The sequence below is a fragment of the Coregonus clupeaformis genome, chromosome 34, assembly GCF_020615455.1.
Source record: "Coregonus clupeaformis isolate EN_2021a chromosome 34, ASM2061545v1, whole genome shotgun sequence".
Lineage (NCBI taxonomy): Eukaryota > Metazoa > Chordata > Actinopteri > Salmoniformes > Salmonidae > Coregonus > Coregonus clupeaformis.
This window is the reverse complement of record NC_059225.1, coordinates 26,831,454-26,855,441: the sequence shown is the minus strand read 5'-3', so window position 1 is coordinate 26,855,441 and position 23,988 is coordinate 26,831,454. Positions and strand designations below refer to the sequence as shown.

General features: G+C 43.5%; 1 protein-coding gene across 2 annotated transcripts in view; it reads left to right on the top strand.

Moving 5' to 3' along the window:
- drosha (drosha ribonuclease III) overlaps positions 1–23,988 on the top strand; it is a 146,999-nt gene that overhangs the window by 103,258 nt on the left and 19,753 nt on the right. For both annotated transcript variants that reach the window (XM_041861997.2, XM_041861996.2), the window contains exons 26-31: positions 413–518; positions 1,728–1,869; positions 5,162–5,244; positions 8,591–8,694; positions 12,355–12,447; positions 13,706–13,752. In XM_041861997.2, the coding sequence (XP_041717931.2) occupies positions 413–518; positions 1,728–1,869; positions 5,162–5,244; positions 8,591–8,694; positions 12,355–12,447; positions 13,706–13,752 (575 nt within the window). The remainder of the gene's footprint in view (positions 1–412; positions 519–1,727; positions 1,870–5,161; positions 5,245–8,590; positions 8,695–12,354; positions 12,448–13,705; positions 13,753–23,988) is intronic.

Below are 23,988 nucleotides of genomic sequence, written 5' to 3'. Positions count from 1 at the left end.
CCAAAAATATTGTTTTTTCAGCTGTTTGACGCTGGTGTACAAAACCGAAAGTAAAAGCTCATTGGAAGCATAGAAATAGCGCACATAGAACAGATCTATCTGTTCTTAGACTTGCTTTCAATGAGAATGACAGATCTATGACTCATTTCTTTGTGAATTTTGTTGGGTTGCCCAAAAAGTTACATATTGCAGCTTTAACATACAGATGTATACGCTAATGCTAAGACCCTCATGGGTTTGAATGAGAGTTGAAGCCACATTTTGAGTTGAAGCCATGAGGATGTGTACCTGAATAAACCCCACTTTCCTCTCCCTCACCCCTCTTTACCCGTCTCTCCCGGCCTCCGCTTCTCTCTACCCATCTCTCCTCCCTCCCTTACCCCTCTCTACACCTTCTCCCCCTCTCTCCCAGGGGTCACAACCAGAGGATGGAGTTCCTTGGAGACTCCATCATGCAGCTAGTGGCTACAGAGTACCTCTTCATCCATTTCCCCGACCACCACGAAGGACACTTAACGGTAAGGACTTACAAGCAAACCCCTAATGTCTTTCATCTCTTCTTCCTCTTCATCTTGCACTCCTCTTTCTCTCTCTGTGCTCTCTGCTCTCTCTCTCTCAATCTTTCTCTGTGCTCTCCGTCTCTCTTCCTCCATCTTTGTCTCTCCGTCGGTTCCTCCCTCTACCATGAACATCTATAAGCAGTAGTATGTACGAATCTTTGTTTTCTCTGGCCCATCTGTGTCATTCACTGTGTCCTTTCCTCCTCCGCTGCACTTACTAGTGCACCTCTCTTTAGCTCTTCCTCCTCTCTTTGTATTCATCCCTCTTTCTTTCCATGAGAGATGGGTAGCCAATTGTGTTATGGGAAAGTGGCTTTGTCTTTAATAGCAGGCTCTTTGTAATGTACTCCCCTGTGATGGCTGTAGAGTACAGATGGAGAGAGATGGACTGTCTCCATATTGATGGTGCTGTATCAGTGTTTGGGGTTATAGGGGTGTTTCTGTGTGCCTCTTACATTAAAGTACCCGCCGGAACATTCCATTCATGAATTTTCCATCTTGTCAATCAATATTGAAACATCTGGTCTTTCTTTTTGGGTTATTTTTCCTTCCATTCTCTGCAGACAGAAAGAAAGGACATAGTGTTAGTTCTGGAACCAATTTGTCATCAGTCTTAACTAAAAGCTGCTAAGTAAAAACAGATCTCCAGTTAGATATTTATCAGTGGAAGAGAGTAGATGTGACATCAAAGGGATAAAAACCCTGCAGTGAAGCTTAGCTAAGAGACGGCGAGCTCTACGGATGATGTGATGGTCCCGGCCTGCCCAAGAGTAGAAACAGACTCGGACTCAAATGGATTACAAGTAGATAAGTGCTCATTCAACATGTGTAGCTTTTTATATGTGACTGTGTGTGTGTCGTTGAGACTGAGTTAGCTAAGACGTCCCACAGCGTTTGATCTACTCCATCTCTACTTCTCTACTTTGTTTTCCCCTCTGCTATTTTTATATTTATGTTTAGAGCAGGAAATACACTTGTCTTGTTTTGACATATCTTCATCTGCAGAGCTTTGAGTCACAATGTAATATTTATGTGAATGAAACATTGAATAGCCTGCACGGGAAAGCATCTGTGATGTATTAGTCCATATGTTGGGGGGGTTTTGGCATATGTGCAAAAGTGTGTTTGTGAGACTTGGATATGTCTGTGTGTGTGTGTGTTCCACAGCTGTTGCGTAGCTCCTTGGTCAACAACCGTACTCAGGCCAAAGTTGCAGAGGAGCTGGGCATGCAGGAGTTTGCGATCACTAACGACAAAACTAAACGGCCAGTGGCCCTCCGGACCAAGACCCTTGCTGATCTGCTGGAGTGTACGTATACAGTTCACAGCCCTTTTGAATATACATTTGCCGCCAAAATATATTGGCACCCTTGCACTTATCTTAAAAAATTCCCTTTTTTCTTCTAAAATAAGTAGAAATTGAAAACTTTTGGTCTCTACAGTTTATTTGATTTTCAACATTGTAGAACAATTTTTCTTTATTAAGTTAGGTTAACAATTTGTATATAAAAAATAAAGGAAAATGGCAGGGACAAAATTATTGGCACCTCGGAGCTAGTACTTGGTTGCACAGCCTTTGGCCAAGATAAGTGCAGACAAATGCTTCTTGTAGCCTCATTGAGCTTGCTGCGCCTTTCTACTGCAAGATTGTCCCACTCTTCAGCAGCAAACTGCTCTAAGGGGTGTCCTCAACCAACTGCTGTTTTCAGATCTCGCCATAGGTTTTGGATGTGATTCAGATCTCGACTCTTTGATCGACAATTCAGAACAATCCAGCGTTACTTCTTGAACCATTCCTGTGTTCGGGGTCGTTGTCCTGCTGGCAGACCCAGAACCTTTATTTTCTAAATGAAAATTGTAAACTGAAGTTTACAAAAATAAAAGGTGTTCTGCAATCCCATAACATGGTGTGGAGACCCAAAGTTTGTTTAAATTATTATTATTATTATTATTATAAAACGTTTGGAATTATTTAAGAAAAATGCAAGGGTAACAATATATTTGACTGCATCTGTATATAATAATATATACCATTTAGCAGACACTTTAACCAAAGTATGGGTGGTCCCAGGAATCAAACCCACTATCCTTGCGTTGCAGCTGCCTACTGAGCTACAGAGGACCACAATCATTGTCGTTTCATGTGTACAGGTCTCACTTCTCTCTTAAAAACTGATCGATTGCCATCATGTCCGAGGCCTCTCCTTCTCTGCTTTCTCTCTGTCTGAGATTTTTGAACACAAACCATTGTCAATTTTGTGTACTGTACGAACAAGGCATAGCTATCCTTTAAACAATGGAATATATATGTAATTCTATGGTTTCCCTATATGGACAATGCTCTCTCCTTGAGGTTTTAAAAATTGTCGTTTGCATGTTCCTGTACGTAGGCTACATGACCTCTCATCTCTCCTTGAAGTCTTTAAACTCTGAACTATTGGCATTTTGCATTTTCTCTTTTCTTTATCAAAGGCCAGTAATAGATGTTTAATTATCCTGTGGGAGTACATGGACCTGGCCTTGTCCTTTGGCTCCTGAGCCCTTTGCTGCTTGCTTGGTGACCGGAGGGTTGATGAATGAGTCTGAGGTCTCCGTCTCATGGCTAGTGAAAAAGGCAGGTTACAGCCCTCCCTCCACTTACTTGGCCTTCCAGTCTTTAGACATCAAGGCTGAGTCGTGTCCTAAATGGCACCATATTCCCTACATAGTGCACTACTTTTGACCAGCGCTCATGCATCTCATCAAAAGTAGTGCACTATGTAGGTACTAGGTTGCCATTTGGGACGCATCCTGAGACCAGGCCTGAGCATTAGGGGGTTGGGGGGGTGGAGGGCGGGCTCAAGTGGCAGCAGCATGACGAGGTGTACCATACTGGATGCTCTTCAAAACCCAAGCCACAAGAGGATGACATGCGCCGTGCACACACGCTCAGATGTACACACATGAAGTGAACACGAAACACTCAAATTATATAGGGAGACCTTTGTACTTGGTGCCACATACACAGACGTACACACACTAGATTATTTGCGTCCTCAAATATTATTCAAAGGCCAGAGCAGAGATGATGACAACAGGGTTGAGGGGTTTGGGCTGAAATTAGTGCTGCTCTTGAGCATATGAACAGTCATGCCCTCTAGCTACACTGAACAAAAATATAAACGCAATCAGTCATTTGAAATAAATTCATGGGTGCCGTGCATTATCATGTTGAAACATGAGGTGATGGCGGTGGATGAATGGCACTGTGGAATTGTTTTGTGACAAAACTGCACATTTGAGTTGCCTTTTATTGTCCCCAGCACAAGGTGCCCCTGTGTAATGAGAACAGTCCCGTGTAGCTCAGTTGGTAGAGCATGGCGCTTGCAACGCCAGGGTTGTGAGTTCGATTCCCATGGGGGACCAGTATGGGGAAAAAAAGTGAAAATGTACGCACTCACTACTGTAAGTCGCTCAATATGAGTGTCTGCTAAATGACAAAAATGTAGAAGTAATGATCATGCTTTTCAATCAGCTTCTTGATATGCCACACCTGTCAGGTGGATGGATTATCTTGGCAAAGGAGAAATGCTCACTAACACGGATGCAAACAAATTAGTGATTTTTTGTTTGTTTTTGTTGTTGTTGAGAAATATGCTTTTTGTGAGTATGAAACATTTCTGGAATCTTTTATTTCAGCTCGTGAAACATTGGACCAACACTTTACATGTTGTGTTTATATTTTTGTTCAGTGTAGCTACGTACATAAGTACTTATAGCCCAGACTCTGTCAGCATCCCAAATGGCACCTTTTCCCTATGTAGTGCACTTCTTTTGATCAGAGCCCATAGGGCTCTACTTTTGACTAAAACCAATAGGGCCTGGTCAAAAGTAGTGCACTACATAAGGAACAGCGTGCCCTTTGGAACACAGCCCCTCTCTCTACAGGGCCATTGAAATATGACCTATTACACCTCCTCTCTTCCCTTTGACTCCAGCCTGCCTTCTCTTGTGTATGGGAGTAAGGTGAGAATAAAACAATATGTGGTAGAATGTGGTGACGTGTGCCAACAAGGGAGATGACCGGTGTGCATTCTGAAGGGACTGGGAGGAGTCCCAAAAATGGTTTAGACAACCTGAAGAAGGGCCTGCAGCGGTAGACTTGTTATTATGTTCCATTTCCTTTTGATGTCTGTGCAATTTTTATGGTTGCCTTTATTATTGAGTCCAGGGCTCGTAATAACAAAGCATCTCGGAGTAGGAGTGCCGATCTAGGATCTGTCCATATAATCTTATTCGTTATGATCTAAACAGCGAAACTGATCCTAGATCAGCACTCCTACTCTGAGAAGCTTTGTGGATACGGGCCCAGATCGGCAGCAGCAGACAGCCATCATGGTCTATCCGGTTCCATTCAGTCGATTTAAAACCACTTCCATAACCTCCCCCTCTCCTCTCGTGTTAATGTTGTTGTTAACCACAAAGCAGCTTTTATATTTGTCCGACGTTACCTTCTTAAACATCGGCTCTCCCTTTCATCCCCTCCGTTATGTAGCCTCTCCTCTCTTCCTCTCTCTTTCATCACTCGTTCATTGTTCTTTCCTCTCTTCTGTCATCGGCAGCTTTCATCGCGGCGCTCTACATCGATAAGGATTTGGAGTACGTTCACACCTTCATGAACGTCTGCTTCTTCCCTCGACTGAAGGTGAGTGTGCGTGCGCCGCGCGCAATCTCCCATGTGTGTCTGAACGCGTGCATGTCTGAAGGTGAGGACTCACGCTCTCTCCTCTGATCCCATCGACAGCCAGCCTCCCCACAACCGCGATAGGGCACTCACTCACCAATCAATGAGCACTCTTCTCTTCTCTTTTCTATGTACTACCGGTAGAGAGGAGAGGAGAGGCCAGGGCAGCTAATGGCTAAACTAATAGCACTAGCTTTGATGAGCGGCGCTCAAGTGGTGCTTGACTCCTCAACGGTCTTCGCATGGATGTACGGTCCTATTGTAGTCATCTTTAATGGGTGCTGGTTGCGGTCGGGTCTATGCTAGCTACTGTTATTGGGTTGTTAGTGAATGTTTAGATATTGATCCCCCACCACCACTGATGTAGCCAGCGCTGTTCTGTTCTAAGGTGTTGTTGCTGTTGTTTCTCAAGTGTTTCAGATGGTGGGTGTGGTGTTCATTCAGAAAGACCTCTCTTAAGCCTCCTTTCGTATTAGATGGCAGGAGATGTGACGTATCAGTAAATTGGTGAGATTTAGAGAAGTGAATCTCTGTAAGATGAATAGGTTGGTGGACCTGCCACCCTCCTCCTCTCCCTCCCTTAAAAGAAGACATTCTGTCTGTAGGATGAACAGGTTGGTGGAACTGTTCTTCCTGTTAGAAAGGTCGAGAAAAAGACTGCTGCTTACACACACACACACTAGGGCTACCTCCTTTTCACACTCACACACACTGTGTGAAGGTGATGGCTCAGCCTACAGTGGTGTGCTAATTGTGTCTGTGGGTCTTCTGGGAGGCTGGTTGGCCATTGAGGAGCTGAGAGAGAGAGAGCGAGAGAGAGATTTCCACCAGAAAGTTGTGAAAAAGACCCAACACATCTCTTCACATAGCCTTTCAGACTTTGTCCCAAAGGGCTCCCTATATTATAATATATTGGTGGGTGCTTATATTTGTCCAGGCCCCATAGGGGCCACTATTTCCTAAAGTTATGCACTATGTAGGGAATAGGGAGCAATTTGGGACACAGACTTTCTAAGAGGCTATATACACTGCTCAAAAAAATTAAGGGAACACTTAAAAAACACAATGTAACTCCAAGTCAATCACACTTCTGTGAAATCAAACTGTCCACTTAGGAAGCAACAATGATTGACAATAAATGTCACATGCTGTTCTGCAAATGGAATAGACAACAGGTGGAAATTATAGGCAATTAGCAAGACACCCCCAATAAAGGACTGGTTTTGCAGGTGGTGACCACAGACCACTTCTCAGTTCCTATGCTTCCTGGCTGATGTTTTGGTCACTTTTGAATGCTGGCGGTGCTTTCACTCTAGTGGTAGCATGAGACGGAGTCTACAACCCACACAAGTGGCTCAGGTAGTGCAGCTCATCCAGGATGGCACATCAATGAGAGCTGTGGCAAGAAGGTTTGCTGTGTCTGTCAGCGTAGTGTCCAGAGCATGGAGGCGCTATCAAGAGACAGGCCAGTACATCAGGAGACGTGGAGGAGGCCGTAGGAGGGCAAAAACCCAGCAGCAGGACTGCTACCTCCGCCTTTGTGCAAAGAGGAGCAGGAGGAGCACTGCCAGAGCCCTGCAAAATGACCTCCAGCAGGCCACAGATGGGCATGTGTCTGCTCAAACGGTCAGAAACAGACTCCATGAGGGTGGTATGAGGGCCCGACGTCCACAGGTGGGGGTTGTGCTTACAGCCCAACACCATGCAGGACGTTTGGCATTTGCCAGAGAACTCCCAAGATTGGCAAATTCGCCACTGGCGCCCTGTGCTCTTCACAGATGAAAGCAGGTTCACACTGAGCACGTGACAGACGTGACAGAGTCTGGAGACGCCGTGGAGAACGTTCTGCTGCCTGCAACATCCTCCAGCATGACCGGTTTGGCGGTGGGTCAGTCATGGTGTGGGGTGGCATTTCTTTGGGGGGCCTTACATCCCTCCATGTGCTCGCCAGAGGTAGCCTGACTGCCATTAGGTAATGAGATGAGATCCTCAGACCCCTTGTGAGACCATATGCTGGTGCGGTTGGCCCTGGGTTCCTCCTAATGCAAGACAATGCTAGACCTCATGTGGCTGGAGTGTGTCAGCAGTTCCTGCAAGAGGAAGGCATTGATGCTATGGACTGGCCCGCCCGTTCCCCAGACCTGAATCCAATTGAGCACATCTGGGACATCATGTCTCGCTCCATCCACCAACGCCACGTTGCACCACAGACTGTCCAGGAGTTGGCGGATGCTTTAGTCCAGGTCTGGGAGGAGATCCCTCAGGAGACCATCCGCCACCTCATCAGGAGCATGCCCAGGCGTTGTAGGGAGGTCATACAAGCACGTGGAGGCCACACACACTACTGAGCCTCATTTTGACTTGTTTTAAGGACATCAGATCAAGGTTGGATCAGCCTGTAGTGTGGTTTTCCACTTTAATTTTGAGGGTGACTCCAAATCCAGACCTCCATGGGTTGATAAATTTGATTTCCATTGATAATTTTTGTGTGATTTTGTTGTCAGCACATTCAACTATGTAAAGAAAAAAGTATTTAATAAGATTATTTCATTCATTCAGATCTAGGATGTGTTATTTTAGTGTTCCCTTTATTTATTTGAGCAGTGTATTATTGCTTCATAGAATCTTCTGGAAGAAAGTAAAAGGACATATATGGTACCATTATGTCCTTGTAATCTTTGCCTTTGAGTACACGTGTGTGTGTGTACGTAGTTGTGCGATGTATGTGCATGTGTTTTGGGATCAAAACAAAATAGTACAAATCTTTTATTGCTGAAGGCAAGAAGGAGGGGTAGGGATGCCCCCCAGAGAGGGAGAGGGAACGAAAAAGAGGGAGTCGAGAGAGAGCATCGGCTACAAGGGCATGCGGAACCCCTCTTTGTAGAAAATGAATAGGAACAGACAGTTATAGATTCAAAGTGTCCCTTTTATATCATGGCTGCTTTCCTGTTAATGGAAGTGCTTTTAGAAGTCCCTTTGGATTGGAGAATGTATCAGGCCTGCACACCTGGGAGACTCCCAGAGAGAGAGAGAGCTCTGTATTTCTGGCTCTGCTAGGAGCAGGCAGGAGACACTTTTGTCTTAAGTAGCCTGTGATTTGTGCCCACTGCAGAGAGAGAAAAGTCAGGGAGATGGAGAGAGCCAAAGAAGAACAAAAAGTGAGAGTAGGATAAGAGGTGGAAAGCGGGAAAGAGAGTCAGGGAAGCAATGAAAGCAGGGGAAAGGGAGGGGAAGAGAGGTAGAGAGTTTGTAATTGTTGCTCGACAGTATTTGTGAAGTGTTAAATGTGTGTGTGTGTGTGTTGCAGGAGTTTATCCTGAACCAGGATTGGAACGATCCTAAATCCCAGCTCCAGCAGTGCTGCCTGACCCTGCGCACGGAGGGCAAGGAGCCCGACATCCCCCTCTACAAGTAAGCTACTGCTCCCTCCATACAACCTGTTCTCTCCCGCTCTTGCTTTCTCTCTCGCTCCCTTTCTCTCTCGCTCTCTCTCTCTCTCGCTCTCTCAACATCAGCTATTTAATTTTTCCTACTTTCACGTGCTTATCTCAAATGGAGTAATGAAAAGCCACTGGAGGAGTGTGTGAAATGAATAACCCCCCCCCCACCCACACACACACACATACACACATTTATTTACACCCCCCCATTCACCACACACAGGCAACCTTGACAGGCTCCCCTAACAGAACATAGTGAATGGGTGTGATGTGTTGTGTAAAGGTCTTTGTTGTTGGGATAAATAAACACTACTTTCAAAGAAACCTCTTATTTGACAAAAGGTCAAGGGGCAAGTGTCGTTTGACGGACAGCTTTCCAAATTCCAAGGCGAAATGAACTAGGCTAAGTGTCTCCCTGATAACTGACAACCGTGTGTATGTGGGTTACAGGACCAGCCTGTTTTGAATTCACCACAGTGTATTAAGAACTTGAGAGATTTGATTCGGATTAAGGTCTGAATATTTAATGAGAAGCAACACAGGGGTTCTGATAGCAGGGTTTCGGATGTGTCTGAAATGGCACCCTATTCCCAATATAGTGCACTACTTTTGACCAGGTCAAAGATAAAGCATTATATAGGGGAATAGGGTGCCATTTGGGACGCACTTTGGTGGTCGGCTCTTTCTCTAATAGGGTATTATCATAATTGTCATATTTTCACAGTATTATTCCAACCTCATAGTGTGGATATATATATATACACACACACACTACCGTTCAAAAGTTTGGGGTCACTTAGAAATGTCCTTGTTTTTGAAAGAAAAGCAACGTTTTTGTCCATTAAAATAACATAAAATTGATCAGAAATACAGTGTAGACATTGTTAATGTTGTAAATGGCTATTGTAGCTGGAACGGCAGATTTTTTTGGGGGGTGGAATATCTACTACATAGGCCCATTATCAGCAACCATCAGTCCTGTATTCCAATGGCACGTTGTTTGCTAATCCAAGTTTATCATTTTAAAAGGCTAATTGATCATTAAAAAAACCTTTTTGAAATTATGTTAGCACAGCTGAAAACTGTTGTGCTGATTAAAGAAGCAATAAACTGGCCTTCTTGAGACTAGTTGAGTATCTAGAGCATCAGCAATTGTGGGTTCGATTGCAGGCTCAAAATGGCCAGAAACAAAGAACTTTCTTCTGAAACTCGTCGGTCTATTCTTGTTCTGAGAAATGAAGGCTATTCCATGCGAGGAAATTGCCAAGAAACTGAATATCTCGTACAACACTGTTTACTACTCCCTTCACAGAACAGCACAAATTTGCTCTAACCAGAATATAAAGAGGAGTGGGAGGCCCCAGTGCACAACTGAGCAAGAGGACAAATACATTAGTGTCTAGTTTGAGAAACAGACGCCTCACAGGTCCCCAACTGGTAGCTTCATTAAATAGTACCCCCAAAACACCAGCCTCAACGTCAACAGTGAAGAGGCGACTCTAGGTGGAGTTGCAAAGAAAAAGCCATATCTCAGACTGGCCAATAGAAATAAAAGATTAAGATGGGTAGAATAACACAGACACTGGACAGAGGAAGATTGGAAAAAAGTGTTATGGACAGACAAATCGAAGTTTGAGGTGTTCGGATCACAAAGAAGAGCATTTGTGAGACGCAGACCAAATGAAAAGATGCTGGAGGAGTGCTTGATGCCATCTGTCAAGCATGGTGTAGGCAATGTGATGGTCTGGGGGTGCTTTGGTGGTGGTAAAGTGAGAGATTTGTACAGGGTAAAAGGGATCTTGAAGAAGGTAGGCTATCGCTCCATTTTGCTACGCCATGCCATACCCTGTGGACAGCACTTGATTGGAGCCAATTTCCGCCTACAACAGGACAATGACCCAAAGCACAGCTCCAAACTATGCAAGAACTGTTTAGCGAAGAAGCATTCAGCTGATAATCTGTCTATAATGGAGTGGCCAGCACAGTCACCGGATCTCAACCGTTGTGGGAGCAGCTTGACCGTGTGGTACGTCAGAAGTGCCCATCAAGCCAATCCAACTTGTGGGAGGTGCTTCAGGAAGCATGGGGTCAAATCTCTTCAGATTACCTCAACAAATTGACAACTAGAATGCCAAAGGTCTGCAAGGCTGTAATTGCTGCAAATGGAGGATTCTTTGACGAAAGCAAAGTTTGAAGGACACAATTATTATTTCAATTAAAAATCATTATTTCTAACCTTATCAATAAAAAAATAGTTCAACTGACATTGTTACTAGGTAACATGTTCGCCACAAACAGAACCCTTGTTGAACTCACCTAGACATTGATGACCCCTCACCCTGAACCACCACTCTATATGAGTCTTGGTGTAGGAGGGTTTAAAGTGCATTACACACAGGGTTACTCAAGCGCTTTTAGCATGAAGTTAATTGGCGAGTCACACAGGGTTATAGGCCCCCTTCAGAGAGCGACTACTCTCCCCCTCACTAGCTGTACGAAGAACTAGACTGAGTCTGTGGCCATTATTACAGAATCTAAGAGCCTGAGAGAAAGTCACAAACTGCCTGTACTGTACTTTTTCTATCTGTCGGCACTTTCATTCATTCATTGTATTTATTTATGCAGGACAATCCACTCGGTAACAATTGCCTGTTTTCCAGGGTAGCCTGTGATCCATAAAATCAATACAGACATACATATTATGTCTGTCTGTACTCTACTGTATGTGTGATCTGCTTGGAAGTGATAGTTCACTAATGCTACCGAATATCCCCATATTCTAACGTTTTCTCTGGTTTCTGCTGCTTTCAGAGATTCTAATTCCAAGTGACAGTTTTCCCTGTCGAGGTTTGTTTCAGAATTCAGCAGGGCTGAGGAACCGTTAGTATTTGTTCAGAACATGCCACAGGCCTCTTCATTTGTAAGTGAGAAATATGATTGAATTATTGATGAAATGCCGTAAGTGACCACATTGCATAAAACATTTATAGCACCCCTGAAATAAATAAATTGTCTGTTAATAATTTAGGGTGTCGGTGTGTGGTTTATGCTAATGTTAACATTTTAGACATCTACAAGTGTTGTTTGTTTACTTGTCCTCTGTTCTCCCTGCTGGAATCTAACTGAAAATGGTGATGTCAAATGTATTTTTAAATGTTTCATATGATATGATTGTGATATCTTTTTCCATGTCTTTCTCCCTGAGTTTGCTGGTTGCTCATGTATTTCTACATAACACCAAAGCCTGATGGTCCGTCAGAGAGCATTGTCATTATTTTACTTCTTTGTTTTTGTCTTCTGTGTAGCAGAAGAACACGCATCTTTTATACCATCCAGTGATGATGAGGGGCCTTTTATTGCCTTTATTGTATCTGTCCCTCAGATGGCTTCTGTACACTGTCAAGCCACGCCCAGACGAATGAAAGTGTTCTCATGTATTTTCCTCTCTTTTTCATCTCTCTCTCAACCCAGGCCAGTCTTTAGCACGCAGGCAGGCAGTTTTTTTGTTCAGAAGAACAATACCAACGTCGAGTGTCCTTGAGCTTTCTCACTTCTGTCATTATTTCTCTCCTCCTGTTTTCCTCTCTTTCTCTGTCGCTCATCCCATCTCCTTTTCAACCGTTTGTTGCAGGACCCTGCAGACAGTGGGGCCGTCTCACGCACGGACCTACACTGTGGCTGTGTACTTCAAAGGAGAGAGGATAGGTTGTGGCAAGGGCCCAAGGTACGTACAGTAGACCCACCGCAGCCACCCGTTAGGCCGAGTTAGCATGTCTCAAATGGCACCTTAGTCCCTATATAGTGCACTACTTTAGTAGTGTACTACACAGGGAATAGGGTGGCATTTAGGATGCAGTCTTTAGTGTGCTCCGCTCTGCTCAATGCACGGCTAATGGGCTCTAGAAATAATGGCCATGTTTTATTGATGGTGTTTATTATAGCAATTAAGCTCTGTGGCGGTTCTATTGGGAGGGACTTTATGCGGAATGAAAATGAATCGATTCATTATTGAATTGACATAAATGGTATTATAGAAACATCATATTTAGGAGGGGAAATGCCCTGTGACAAAGGGCGAGAGACCACACACAGTGAGTCTCTCTCCGGAGCTAGGTCTGGTCCAGGACATTAGTGCGGTTTGCTAACGCTGAGCCTTCCTTCACTAATGCCCTGGACTAGAGCTAGGGCTAGCTGGGATGGCTGGGGAAATGCTCTGTGACAAAGAGAGAGAGTCAGGTTGTGGCACAATAGGCACCCTATTTCCTTCATAGTGCACCCAGAGGGCTTTGGTCAAAAGTAGTGCACTATAAAGTGAATAGGGTGCCATTTGAGACAGACTTTCTCCAGGGCTAGCTAGGGTTTGGTTTGGTTCTACCTGTGATGTTTCTCTTCAGAGGGTTGGGGAGGCTTTTACAAAGAACCGTAGGGTAAAGAAAATGTGAATCGCTGCGTGAAGGAAGGCCCTTTCAGAGAGGAGATAAAACCATTCTGCTCAGCTTAGGAATAATACAAAATCCATCAAACATCTCTCACCCCTCTGCGTTGAAAATCCCTTTCCATGGCCCTCTTGAAAGAGCGCTCTCTGCCTCTAAGCTGGCGATAACTTTGTCCCCTCCATAGTATCTCTACCCAGCTTACTGTTTTATATTTACTAAACGTAAGCCCCACTACCCCCCCCGCCACTTGCCTATGATCACATAATATAATATTTACAGAGAGCAGTACGGTAAACAGTACACATGCTGAGAGAGCGCCTGGCCCAAAGGCTTAGATACCTCTGTGAGATGTATGCATGGTGCTAGCTACTTGCGATTGTTGGGAGGAACAAAAAACATTTTTATATAATCCTGTGTCTTTGGCCTGCTCTCAGACTACAGCATTTGAAAAGGATGTTTTGAATATGCTAAAGACCTTTTATTTATTGTCTGTCTTTCCCTCTTTTTGAAATGTGTTGATTTTTTATTTTTTCCTTTTCAATCCAGTATCCAACAGGCAGAGATGGGAGCTGCTATGGACGCACTCGAGAAATGTGAGTAGTTTGAAGAAGTTGGAACCACCACTAAGTGGTATATGTTTTAAGCCCTTCATATGCAGTAGTACCCTGCTTTGGTGCTTTTGTTCAATATTCGCTTTGTCTGTAACATTGTTTTATCAAAATGACTGCCAAAGTGCGGTGGCCTGTCCAGTCATTTGAAGAGGTTGGAACCACCTCCACATGTTTAAGCCCTTCACAAATAGCCTATACCCTGCTTTGGTGTCTTTTCAAATACGAAATGGCTGCCAAAGAGCTTTGAAGAGTGGTGGCCACTGCCCTGTCCAGTCGGTTGGCTGGTGGATACGGAGCATTAGCCTGTTTGAAGAGATAGTCCAGAACACAGCTAGCATGTGGCCTGCCTGCATCATGGGCCAAGGATGCTAAGTTAACACCAGCTAAGGGCCATTTACAATGCTAATAGCCTTGGAGGACCTTGTTGAAGTCTGTTTGTTTAATGTATTTAAAACAAAAGGAAAAAGGGACAAAATGAGAATAGGCCTTGGTCTGTGTGTGAGACTGTTGTGTCTAGTATGATCCCGGTCCTTGAGCTGTGTAGTGAAAGACATGTTGACTCACCCCTTAGGGCATAGGGTGACATTTGGTAAGCAGACTATTTAGAGCACTATTTTTAACCAGAGGGTAGTGCACTATATAGTAGGGATGTAACAATTCACCGATATGCATCGGTCGCCGGTTTAAATGTTTAAGATATGAGTGCATCGGTCTGCGGGATCCCAAACCGATCCAAATGTAGCATGCATCTGTCAGAAAATCCATTCAAATGTTCCGAATCGCCGGTTCGCTGAAATGTTTTGCTGAAATTACTTTCTACCTTCCGAAAATACATAATCTTTTGTGACTACTATGCAGTTTGACCACTCTCCTTCAGTGTCGAACTAAGCATGTAATTATGTTGACAGTCATTGATCTACAAGTCATTTTGCATGCCGATCAACCCCAGGTAATATCAGTAGCCTAGTCAAATTGTGCGCTGTGCGTATCTTCACTCACTGACCAACGAGAGGTAGGCCTATTCCTAATCTGGCACATCTGCATGTGGTTTGCAGCTTTCAAATGATTGTAAAATGACTTGTAAAATATTAGGCTTTATTAGTTGAGTGACAGCCAATGTAATTTGCAAGGTTATTTTTACCAAATGTGCTGTTTACAATTGTGTTTTACTGGATCAGGGCTTACATTAGATTTTATTTAGATTGTTCAGGTACACCATCACTGATAGTTTTGGTAGTTTTGCTTGAAACAATCAGAATATATGGTCATTTTTAGATATACAGGAAAATATCATTTCAATCACTTTTGCTACCCGCACTGCATGGTTGAAGCAGGAGAAGACGAGAACAGAGAAGCTCACTCCAAGTCCATCAAAACGTCCAAATGGTCTAAACCAGTGGTCACCAACCAGTCAATTGCAATCGACTGGTCGATCTTCAAGGCATTACTAGTCGATCACCAAACATTTTTGTAGGAAAGCTTGCACTCCTTTTTTTATTTATTTGTGTTGCGCTGTTGGCGGTAGATGCACTTGATTCAGAAGTACTGCACACCGGGTAAGCAACGTGTTTCCATTTTGAACCATATAATGTGTCTGAAAAGATAAACTCCGGACTGGGAGATCTGTGGCTAAATCGAGTGTGCCCACTGCACTGGCCAAACAGATGGCTCAAATCACTGTGCCTACAGAGCTTCCATGACCCCGGCCACAGCTAAGTTTGATACTAGCCTAGGTAAGATTGAATACATTTTAAAACCAGGACCACAGAGAGACTGTCAAAGAATATAGCAAAGAGCTGCTGTTTTTATGAGTGAGTTCATGTTAAAGTTTTTATTCAGCACTGTCTACACTGTTTTTATTAAACACTATTACAAAACAAAATGTGCTTCTACCTAATTCCACTCGCTCTGCAGCTGCAATGAATTAGTAGCCAAGTTTATTGATGGCTCAGCATTTTTATTGTTAATAGCGTTGTCTATTTTAATATCAAAGAATATTTAACTTGCTCTGGTCATTGGAACAACATGAATTTGTGCATGAAGCAGATGTGGTGCGACTTGAGTTTCACCATCAGGTGGAAGACGGTGTACTCTCTCTGGTCAGTCTCACCAGAGGAAAGGAAGGAGAGAGCAGGGACCGTGAGAGGCAGACCCTCTGCTGCTTTCTCCCTCCCTCTGAGACGTGTTTTCATAACAACTGGGAACTCGGAAATCTCTGACTTCAGACTTTAATTAGTGGGTTATGGTGATTTCAGATCAAAAGTGTGTGTGTGGGGGGGCTCATTAGCGCCGTCTCATTCACTGCCAGGTAAAACACAATTATAGGCTCTCAGAACCTGATTTGAAAGTAATCCCATCGTCATCATCCCCTATACACCAATCACCTCCTCCGAAACTCTGCATATGTATGTGCATGTGTAATGCATTACTGTGAATACATTGAATACATTGAGAGGTACAGTTGAAGTCGGAAGTTTACATACACTTAGGTTGGAGTCATTAAAACTTGTTTTTCAACCACTCCACAAATTTCTTGTTAACAAACTATAGTTTTGGCAAGTCGGTTAGGACATCTACTTTGTGCATGACACACGTAATTTTTCCAACAATTGTTTACAGACAGATTATTTCACTTATAATTCACTGTATCACAATTCCAAATGGATCAGAAGTTGACATACACTAAGTTGACTGTGCCTTTAAACAGATTGGAAAATTACAGAAAATGATGTCATGGCTTTAGAAGCTTCTGATAGGCTAATTGACATACTTTGAGTCAATTGGAGGTGTACCTGTGGATGTATTTCAAGGCCTACCTTCAAACTCAGTGCCTCTTTGCTTGACATCATGGGAAAATGAAAAGAAATCAGCCTAGACCTCAGAAAAAAATGTGTAGACCTCCACAAGTCTGGTTCATCCTTGGGAGCAATTTCCAAACGCCTGAAAGTACCACGTTTATCTGTACAAACAATAGTACGCAAGTATAAACACCATGGGACCACGCAGCCGTCATACCGCTCAGGAAGGAGACGCGTTCATCCTAGAGATTAACGTACTTTGGTGCGAAAAGTGCAAATCAATCCCAGAACAGCAAAGGACCTTGTGAAGATGCTGGAGGAAACAGGTACAAAAGTATCTATATCCACAGTAAAACAAGTCCTATATCAACATAACCTGAAAAGCCTTTCAGCAAGGAAGAAGCCACTGCTCCAAAACCGCCATAAGAAAGCCAGACTACGGTTTGCAACTGCAAGATGGTACTTTTTGGAGAAATGTCCTCTGGTCTGATGAAACAAAAACAGAACTGTTTGGCCATAATGACCATCGTTATGTTTGGAGAAAAAAGGGGGTCGATTGCAAGCCGAAGAACACCATCCCAACCGTGAAGCACGGGCGTGGCAGCATCATGCTGTGGGGGTGCTTTGTTGCAGGAGGGACTGGTGCACTTCACAAAATAGATGGCATCATGAGGAAGGAAGATTATGTGGAGATATTGAAGCAACATCTCAAGACATCAGTCAGGAAGTTAAAGCTTGGTCGCAAATGGGTCTTCCAAATGGACAATGACCCCAAGCATACTTCCAAAGTTGTGGCAAAATGACTTAAGGACAACAAAGTCAAGGTATTGGAGTGGCCATCACATTTCTACATTTTAGTCATTTAGCAGACACTCTTATCCAGAGCGACTTACATTATTTTTTATACTGTCCCCCCATGGCAATCGAACCAACAACCCTGGCGACCCTACCAACTGAGCTACGCCACTCGGGAGTCACAAAGCCCTGACCTCAATCCTATAGAAAATGTATGGGCAGAACTACAGAACCTACAATCCTGACTGTTACACCAGCTCTGTCAGGAGGAATGGGCCAAAATTCACCCAACTTATTGTGGGAAGCTTGTGGAAGGCTACCCGAAACGTTTGACCAAAGTTAAACAATTTAAAGGCAATGCTACCAAATACTAATTAAGTGTGGCTCAGTGGTCTAAGGCATTGCATTGCAGTGCTAGCTGTGCCACTAGAGATCCTGGTTCGAATCCAAGCTCTGTCGTAGCTGGCCGCGACCGGGAGACCCATGGGGCGGCGCACAATTGGCCCAGCGTCGTCCAGGGTAGGGGAGGGAATGGCCGGCAGGGATGTAGTTCATTTGGTAAAGCATGACGTTTGCAACGCCAGGGTTGTGGGTTCGTTTCCCACGGGGGGCCAGTATAAAAAATGATGTATGCACTCACTAACTGTAAATCGCTCTGGATAAGAGCGTCTGCTAAATGACTAAAATGTAAATTTCTGACCCACTGGGAATGTGATTAAATAAATAAAAGCTGAAATAAATAATTCTCTCTACTATTATTCTGACATTTCACATTCTTAAAATAAAGTGATGATCCTAACTGACCTAAAACAAGGAATTTTTACTAGGATTAAATGTCAGGAATTGTGAAAAACTGAGTTTAAATGTATTTGGCTAAGGTGTATGTAAACTTCCTACTTCAACTGTAGGTGTGTGTGTGGTGAGTTAGTAAGTGCGGACCAGCAACACATTAATCAACAGTACAATTTGTTCCTCTTCGCCTGAACTAATTAGCGGGTAGCTGGGAGAAGCCAGCCTTGCTGTAGTACGGAGAAAGCAGGCCTGTAGGAAGTTGGGAAGGTCACCAAGGTCAAATATTTTATTTCGTTTCGGCCTGCAAATGAGGCCCCTAGCGTCCTGTGATTGATACTGTTTGGGCATTCAAACCCTCGCTTTTATGAAACATTAGGGTGTTGTTTTCTTTAACACCCCCCCCTTTATGGAGGCGTAGAGAAGAGACGCGCTCTCTCTCTCTCTCTCTCCCTCTCTCAATCCCCCCCTCGCTCCTCCAATTCTTAATTCTCTCCATTCTCTCTCCTCTGTGTAATCCCCCTGTCATAGTGATTGATAGATGCTCATTACTAGTAAATGAACATTTCCCTCCTCATAAATTGCCGTTTCATGTGACTAGATTAGCGATACCTCCTGAAAAGGTCAGTTCATTTAAAATCATCTCTCCCTGCAAAGCCTCTTCCTCTCCCTCCATCAGACAGTACAAACTGTCCAGGCTGCATCCCAAATGGCACCCTATGCCATTCAGTGCCTTCAGAAAGTATTCACATCCTTAATTTAAAGTGGATTAAATTGAGACATTTTGTCACTGGCTTACACACAATATCCCATAATGTCAAAGTGGAGTTATGTTTTTAGAAATTCTTACACATTCATTAAAAATTAGAAGCTGAAATGTCTTGAGTCAATAAGTATTCAACTCCTTTGTTATGGCAAGCCTAAATAAGTCCAGGAGTAGAAATGTGCTTAACTAGTCACATAAATTGCATGGACTCACTCTGTGTGCAATAATAGTGTTTAAAATGATACCCCAAACATACAATTGTCTGTAAGGTCCCCCAGTCAAGCAGTGAATTTCAAACACAGATTCAACCACAAAGACCAGTGAGGTTTTCCTATGCCTTGTAAAGAAGGGCACCTATTGATGGATGGGTAACAATAAAATAAAAAGCAGACATTGAATATCCCTTTGAGCATGGTGCAGTTATTAATTACATTGGATGGTGTATCAATACACCCAGTCACTACAAAGATAAGGAAGGAATCCGCTCAAGGATTTTACCTTGAGGCCAATAGTGACTTTAAAACAGTTTCAGAATTTAATGGCTGTGATGGGAGAAAACTGGGTATGGATCAACAACATTTTACTAACCACAATACTAACCTAATTGACAGAGTGTAAAGAAGGAAGCCTGTACAGAATAAAAATATTCAAACACATGCACGTTTGCAATAAGGCACTAAAGTAAAACTGCAAAAAATGTGGCAAAGAAATTAACTTTTTGTCCTGAATACAAAACGTTATGTTTGGAGCAAATCCAACACAGCACTGAGTACCACTCATCATATTGTCAAGCATGGTGGTGGCTACATCATGTTATGGGTATGCTTGTCATCGGCAAGGACTAGGGTTTTCTTTATGATAAAAATAAACGGAATAGAGCTAAGCACAGGCAAAATTCTAGAGCAAAACCTGGTTGTCTGCTTTCCAACAGACACTGGGAGACAAATTCACCTTTCAGCAGGACAATATCCTAAAACACAAGGCCAAATATACACTGGAGTTGCTTACAAAGACAACGTTGAATGTTCCTGAGTGGCCTAGTTACAGTTTCGACTTAAATTGGCTTGATAATCTATGGGAAGACTTGAAAAAGGCTGTCTAGCAATGATCAAAAACCGACTTGACAGAGCTTGAAGATTTTTAAAAAGAATAATGTGCAAATTTGTACAATGCAGTTGTGCAAAGCTCTTAGAGACTTACCCAAAAAGACTGACTGCCAAAGGTGATTGTAACATGTATTGACTCAAGGGGTTAAATACGTACAGTGGGGGAAAAAAGTATTTAGTCAGCCACCAATTGTGCAAGTTCTCCCACTTAAAATGATGAGAGAGGCCTGTAATTTTCATCATAGGTACACGTCAACTATGACAGACAAAATGAGAAAAAAATATCCAGCAAATCACATTGTAGGATTTTTTATGAATTTATTTGCAAATTATGGTGGAAAATAAGTATTTGATCACCTACAAACAAGCAAGATTTCTGGCTCTCACAGACCTGAAACTTCTTCTTTAAGAGGTTCCTCTGTCCTCCACTCGTTACCTGTATTAATGGCACCTGTTTGAACTTGTTATCAGTATAAAAGACACCTGTCCACAACCTCAAACAGTCACACTCCAAACTCCACTATGGCCAAGACCAAAGAGCTGTCAAAGGACACCAGAAACAAAATTGTAGACCTGCACCAGGCTGGGAAGACTGAATCCGCAATAGGTAAGCAGCTTGATTTGAATAAATCAACTGTGGGAGCAATTATTAGGAAATGGAAGACATACAAGACCACTGATAATCTCCCTCGATATGGAGCTCCACGCAAGATCTCACCCCGTGGGGTCAAAATGATCACAAGAACGGTGAGCAAAAATCCCAGAACCACACGGGGGGACCTAGTGAATGACCTGCAGAGAGCTGGGACCAAAGTAACAAAGCCTTCCATCAGAAACACACTACGCCGCCAAGGACTCAAATCCTGCTGTGCCAGACGTGTCCCCCTGCTTAAGCCAGTACATGTCCAGGCCCGTCTGAAGTTTGCTAGAGTGCATTTGTATGATCTAGAAGAGGATTGGGAGAATGTCATATGGTCAGATGAAACCAAAATATAATTTTTTGGTAAAAACTCAACTCGTCGTGTTTGGAGGACAAAGAATGCTGAGTTGCATCCAAAGAACACCATACCTACTGTGAAGCATGGGGGTGGAAACATCATGCTTTGGGGCTGTTTTTCTGCAAATGGACCAGGACGACTGATCCGTGTAAAGGAAATAATGAATGGGGCCATGTATCGTGAGATTTTGAGTGAAAACCTCCTTCCATCAGCAAGGGCATTGAAGATGAAACGTGGCTGGGTCTTTCAGCATGACAATGATCCCAAACATTTCAAGGTCCTGGAGTGGTCTAGCCAGTCTCCAGATCTCAACCCCATAGAAAATCTTTGGAGGGAGTTGAAAGTCTGTGTTGCCCAGCGACAGCCCCAAAACATCACTGCTCTAGAGGAGATCTGCATGGAGGAATGGGCCAAAATACCAGCAACAGTGTGTAAAAACCTTGTGAAGACTTACAGAAAACGTTTGACTTGTGTCATTGCCAACAAAGGGTATATAACAAATCTTGCTTGTTTGTAGGTGATCAAATACTTATTTTCCACCATAATTTGCAAATAAATTCATTAAAAATCCTACAATGTGATTTGCTGGATATTTGTTTCTCATTTTGTCTGTCATAGTTGACGTGTACCTATGATGAAAATTACAGGCCTCTCTCATCTTTTTAAGTGGGAGAACTTGCACAATTGGTGGCTGACTAAATACTTTTTTTCCCCACTGTATCTAATCAAGATATTTTATTTTTCATAAATGTTTTACAAATGTTACAATATATATTATATTATTTAACCAGGTCAGCCAGTTGAGAACAAGGTCTCATTTACAACTGCGACCTGGCCAAGATAAAGCAAAGCAGTGCGATAAAAACAACAACACAGAGTTACATATGGGGTAAAACGAAACATAAAGTCAAAAATACAACAGAAAATATATATACAGGGTGTGCAAATGTAGCAAGTTATGGAGGTAAGGCAGTACATAGGCCATAGTGCAAAATAATTACAATTAGTATTAACACTGGAATGATAGATGTGCAAGAGATGATGTGCAAATAGAGATACTGGGGTGCAAATTAGCAAAATAAATAATAATATGGGGATGAGGTAGTTCAGTGGGCTAATTTCAGAAGGGCTGTGTACAGGTGCAGTGATCGGTAAGGTGCTCTGACAACTGATGCTTAAAGTTAGTGAGGGAGATAAGAGTCTCCAGCTTCAGAGATTTTTGCAGTTCGTTCCAGTCATTGGCAGCAGAGAACTGGAAGGAATGGCGGCCAAAGGAGGTGTTGGCTTTTGGGATGACCAGTGAGATATACCTGCTGGAGCTCATACTATGGGTGGGTGTTGCTATGGTGACCAATGAGCTAAGATAAGGCGGGGATTTGCCTAGCAGTGATTTATAGATGACCTGGAGCCAGTGGGTTTGGCGACGAATATGTAGTGAGGACCAGCCAACAAGACCGTACAGGTCACAGTGGTGGGTAGTATATGGGGCTTTGGTGACAAAACGGATGGCACTGTGATAGACTACATCCAATTTGCTGAGTTGAGTGTTGGAGGCTATTTTGTAAATGACATCGCCGAAGTCTAGGATCAGTAGGATAAGTCAGTTTTATGAGGGCATGTTTGGCAGCATGAGTGAAGGAGGCTTTGTAGTTGTCCACATACTCTAGGTCAGACCCGTCGAGAGTAGTGATTCTAGTCGGGTGGGCGGGTGCCAGCAGCGTTCGATTGAAGAGCATGCATTTAGTTTTACTTGTGTTTAAGAGCAGTTAGAGGCTACAGATGGATTGTTGTATGGCATTGAAGCTCGTTTGGAGGTTTGTTAACACAGTGTCCAATGAAGGGCCAGATGTATACAAAATGGTGTCGTCTGCGTAGAGGTGGATCTGAGAATCACCAGCAGCAAGAGTGACATCATTGATATACACCGAGAAAAGAGTCGGCCCAAGAATTGAACCCTGTGGCACCCCCATAGAGACTGCCATAGGTCCAGACAACAGGCCCTCCGATTTGACACATTGAACTCTATCTGGGCAAGTTGCAGCGGAGGTTGCAGAGCTGGTGATCGAGGTAGTGGTAGCCAGGTGGAAAGCATGGCCAGCCATAGCAAAATGCTTGTTGAAATTCTCGATTATTGTAGATTTATCGGTGGTGATAGTGTTTCCTAGCCTCAGTGCAGTGGGCAGCTGGGAGGAGGTGCTCTTATTCTCCATGGACTTTACAGTGTCCCAAAACTTTTTGGAGTTAGTGCTACAGGATGCAAATTTCTGTTTGAAAAAGCTAGCCTTTGCTTTCCTAACTGCTTGTGTATATTGGTTCCTGACTTCCCTGAAAAGTGCATATCGCGGGGGCTATTCGATGCTAATGCAGTACGCCACAGGATGTTTTTGTGCTGGTCAAGGGCAGTCAAGTCTGAGGAGAACCAGGGGCTATATCTGTTCTTAGTTCTGAATTTTTTGAATGGGGCATGCTTATTTAAGATTGAGAGGAAAGCACTTTTAAAGAACAACCAGGCATCCTCTACTGACGGAATGAGATCGATATCCATCCAGTATACCTGGGCCAGGTCAATTAGGAAGGCCTGCTCGCTAAAGTGTTTTAGGGAGCGTTTGACAGTGATGAGGGGTGGTCGTTTGACCGCAGACCCGTTACGGACGCAGGCAATAAGGCAGTGATCGCTGAGATCCTGGTTGAAGACAGCGGAGGTGTATTTAGAGGGTAAGTTAGTCAGGATGATACCTATAAGGGTGCCCATGTTTACGGATTTAGGGTTGTACCTGGTAGGTTCCTTGATAATTTGTGTGAGATTGAGGGCATCTAGTTTGGACTGTAGGATGGCCGGGGTGTTAAGCATATCCCAGTTTAGGTCACCAAGCAGTATAAACTCTGAGGATAGATGGGGGGGCAATCAATTCACATATGGTGTCCAGGGCACAGCTGGGGGCTGAGGGGGGTCTGTAGCAAGCGGC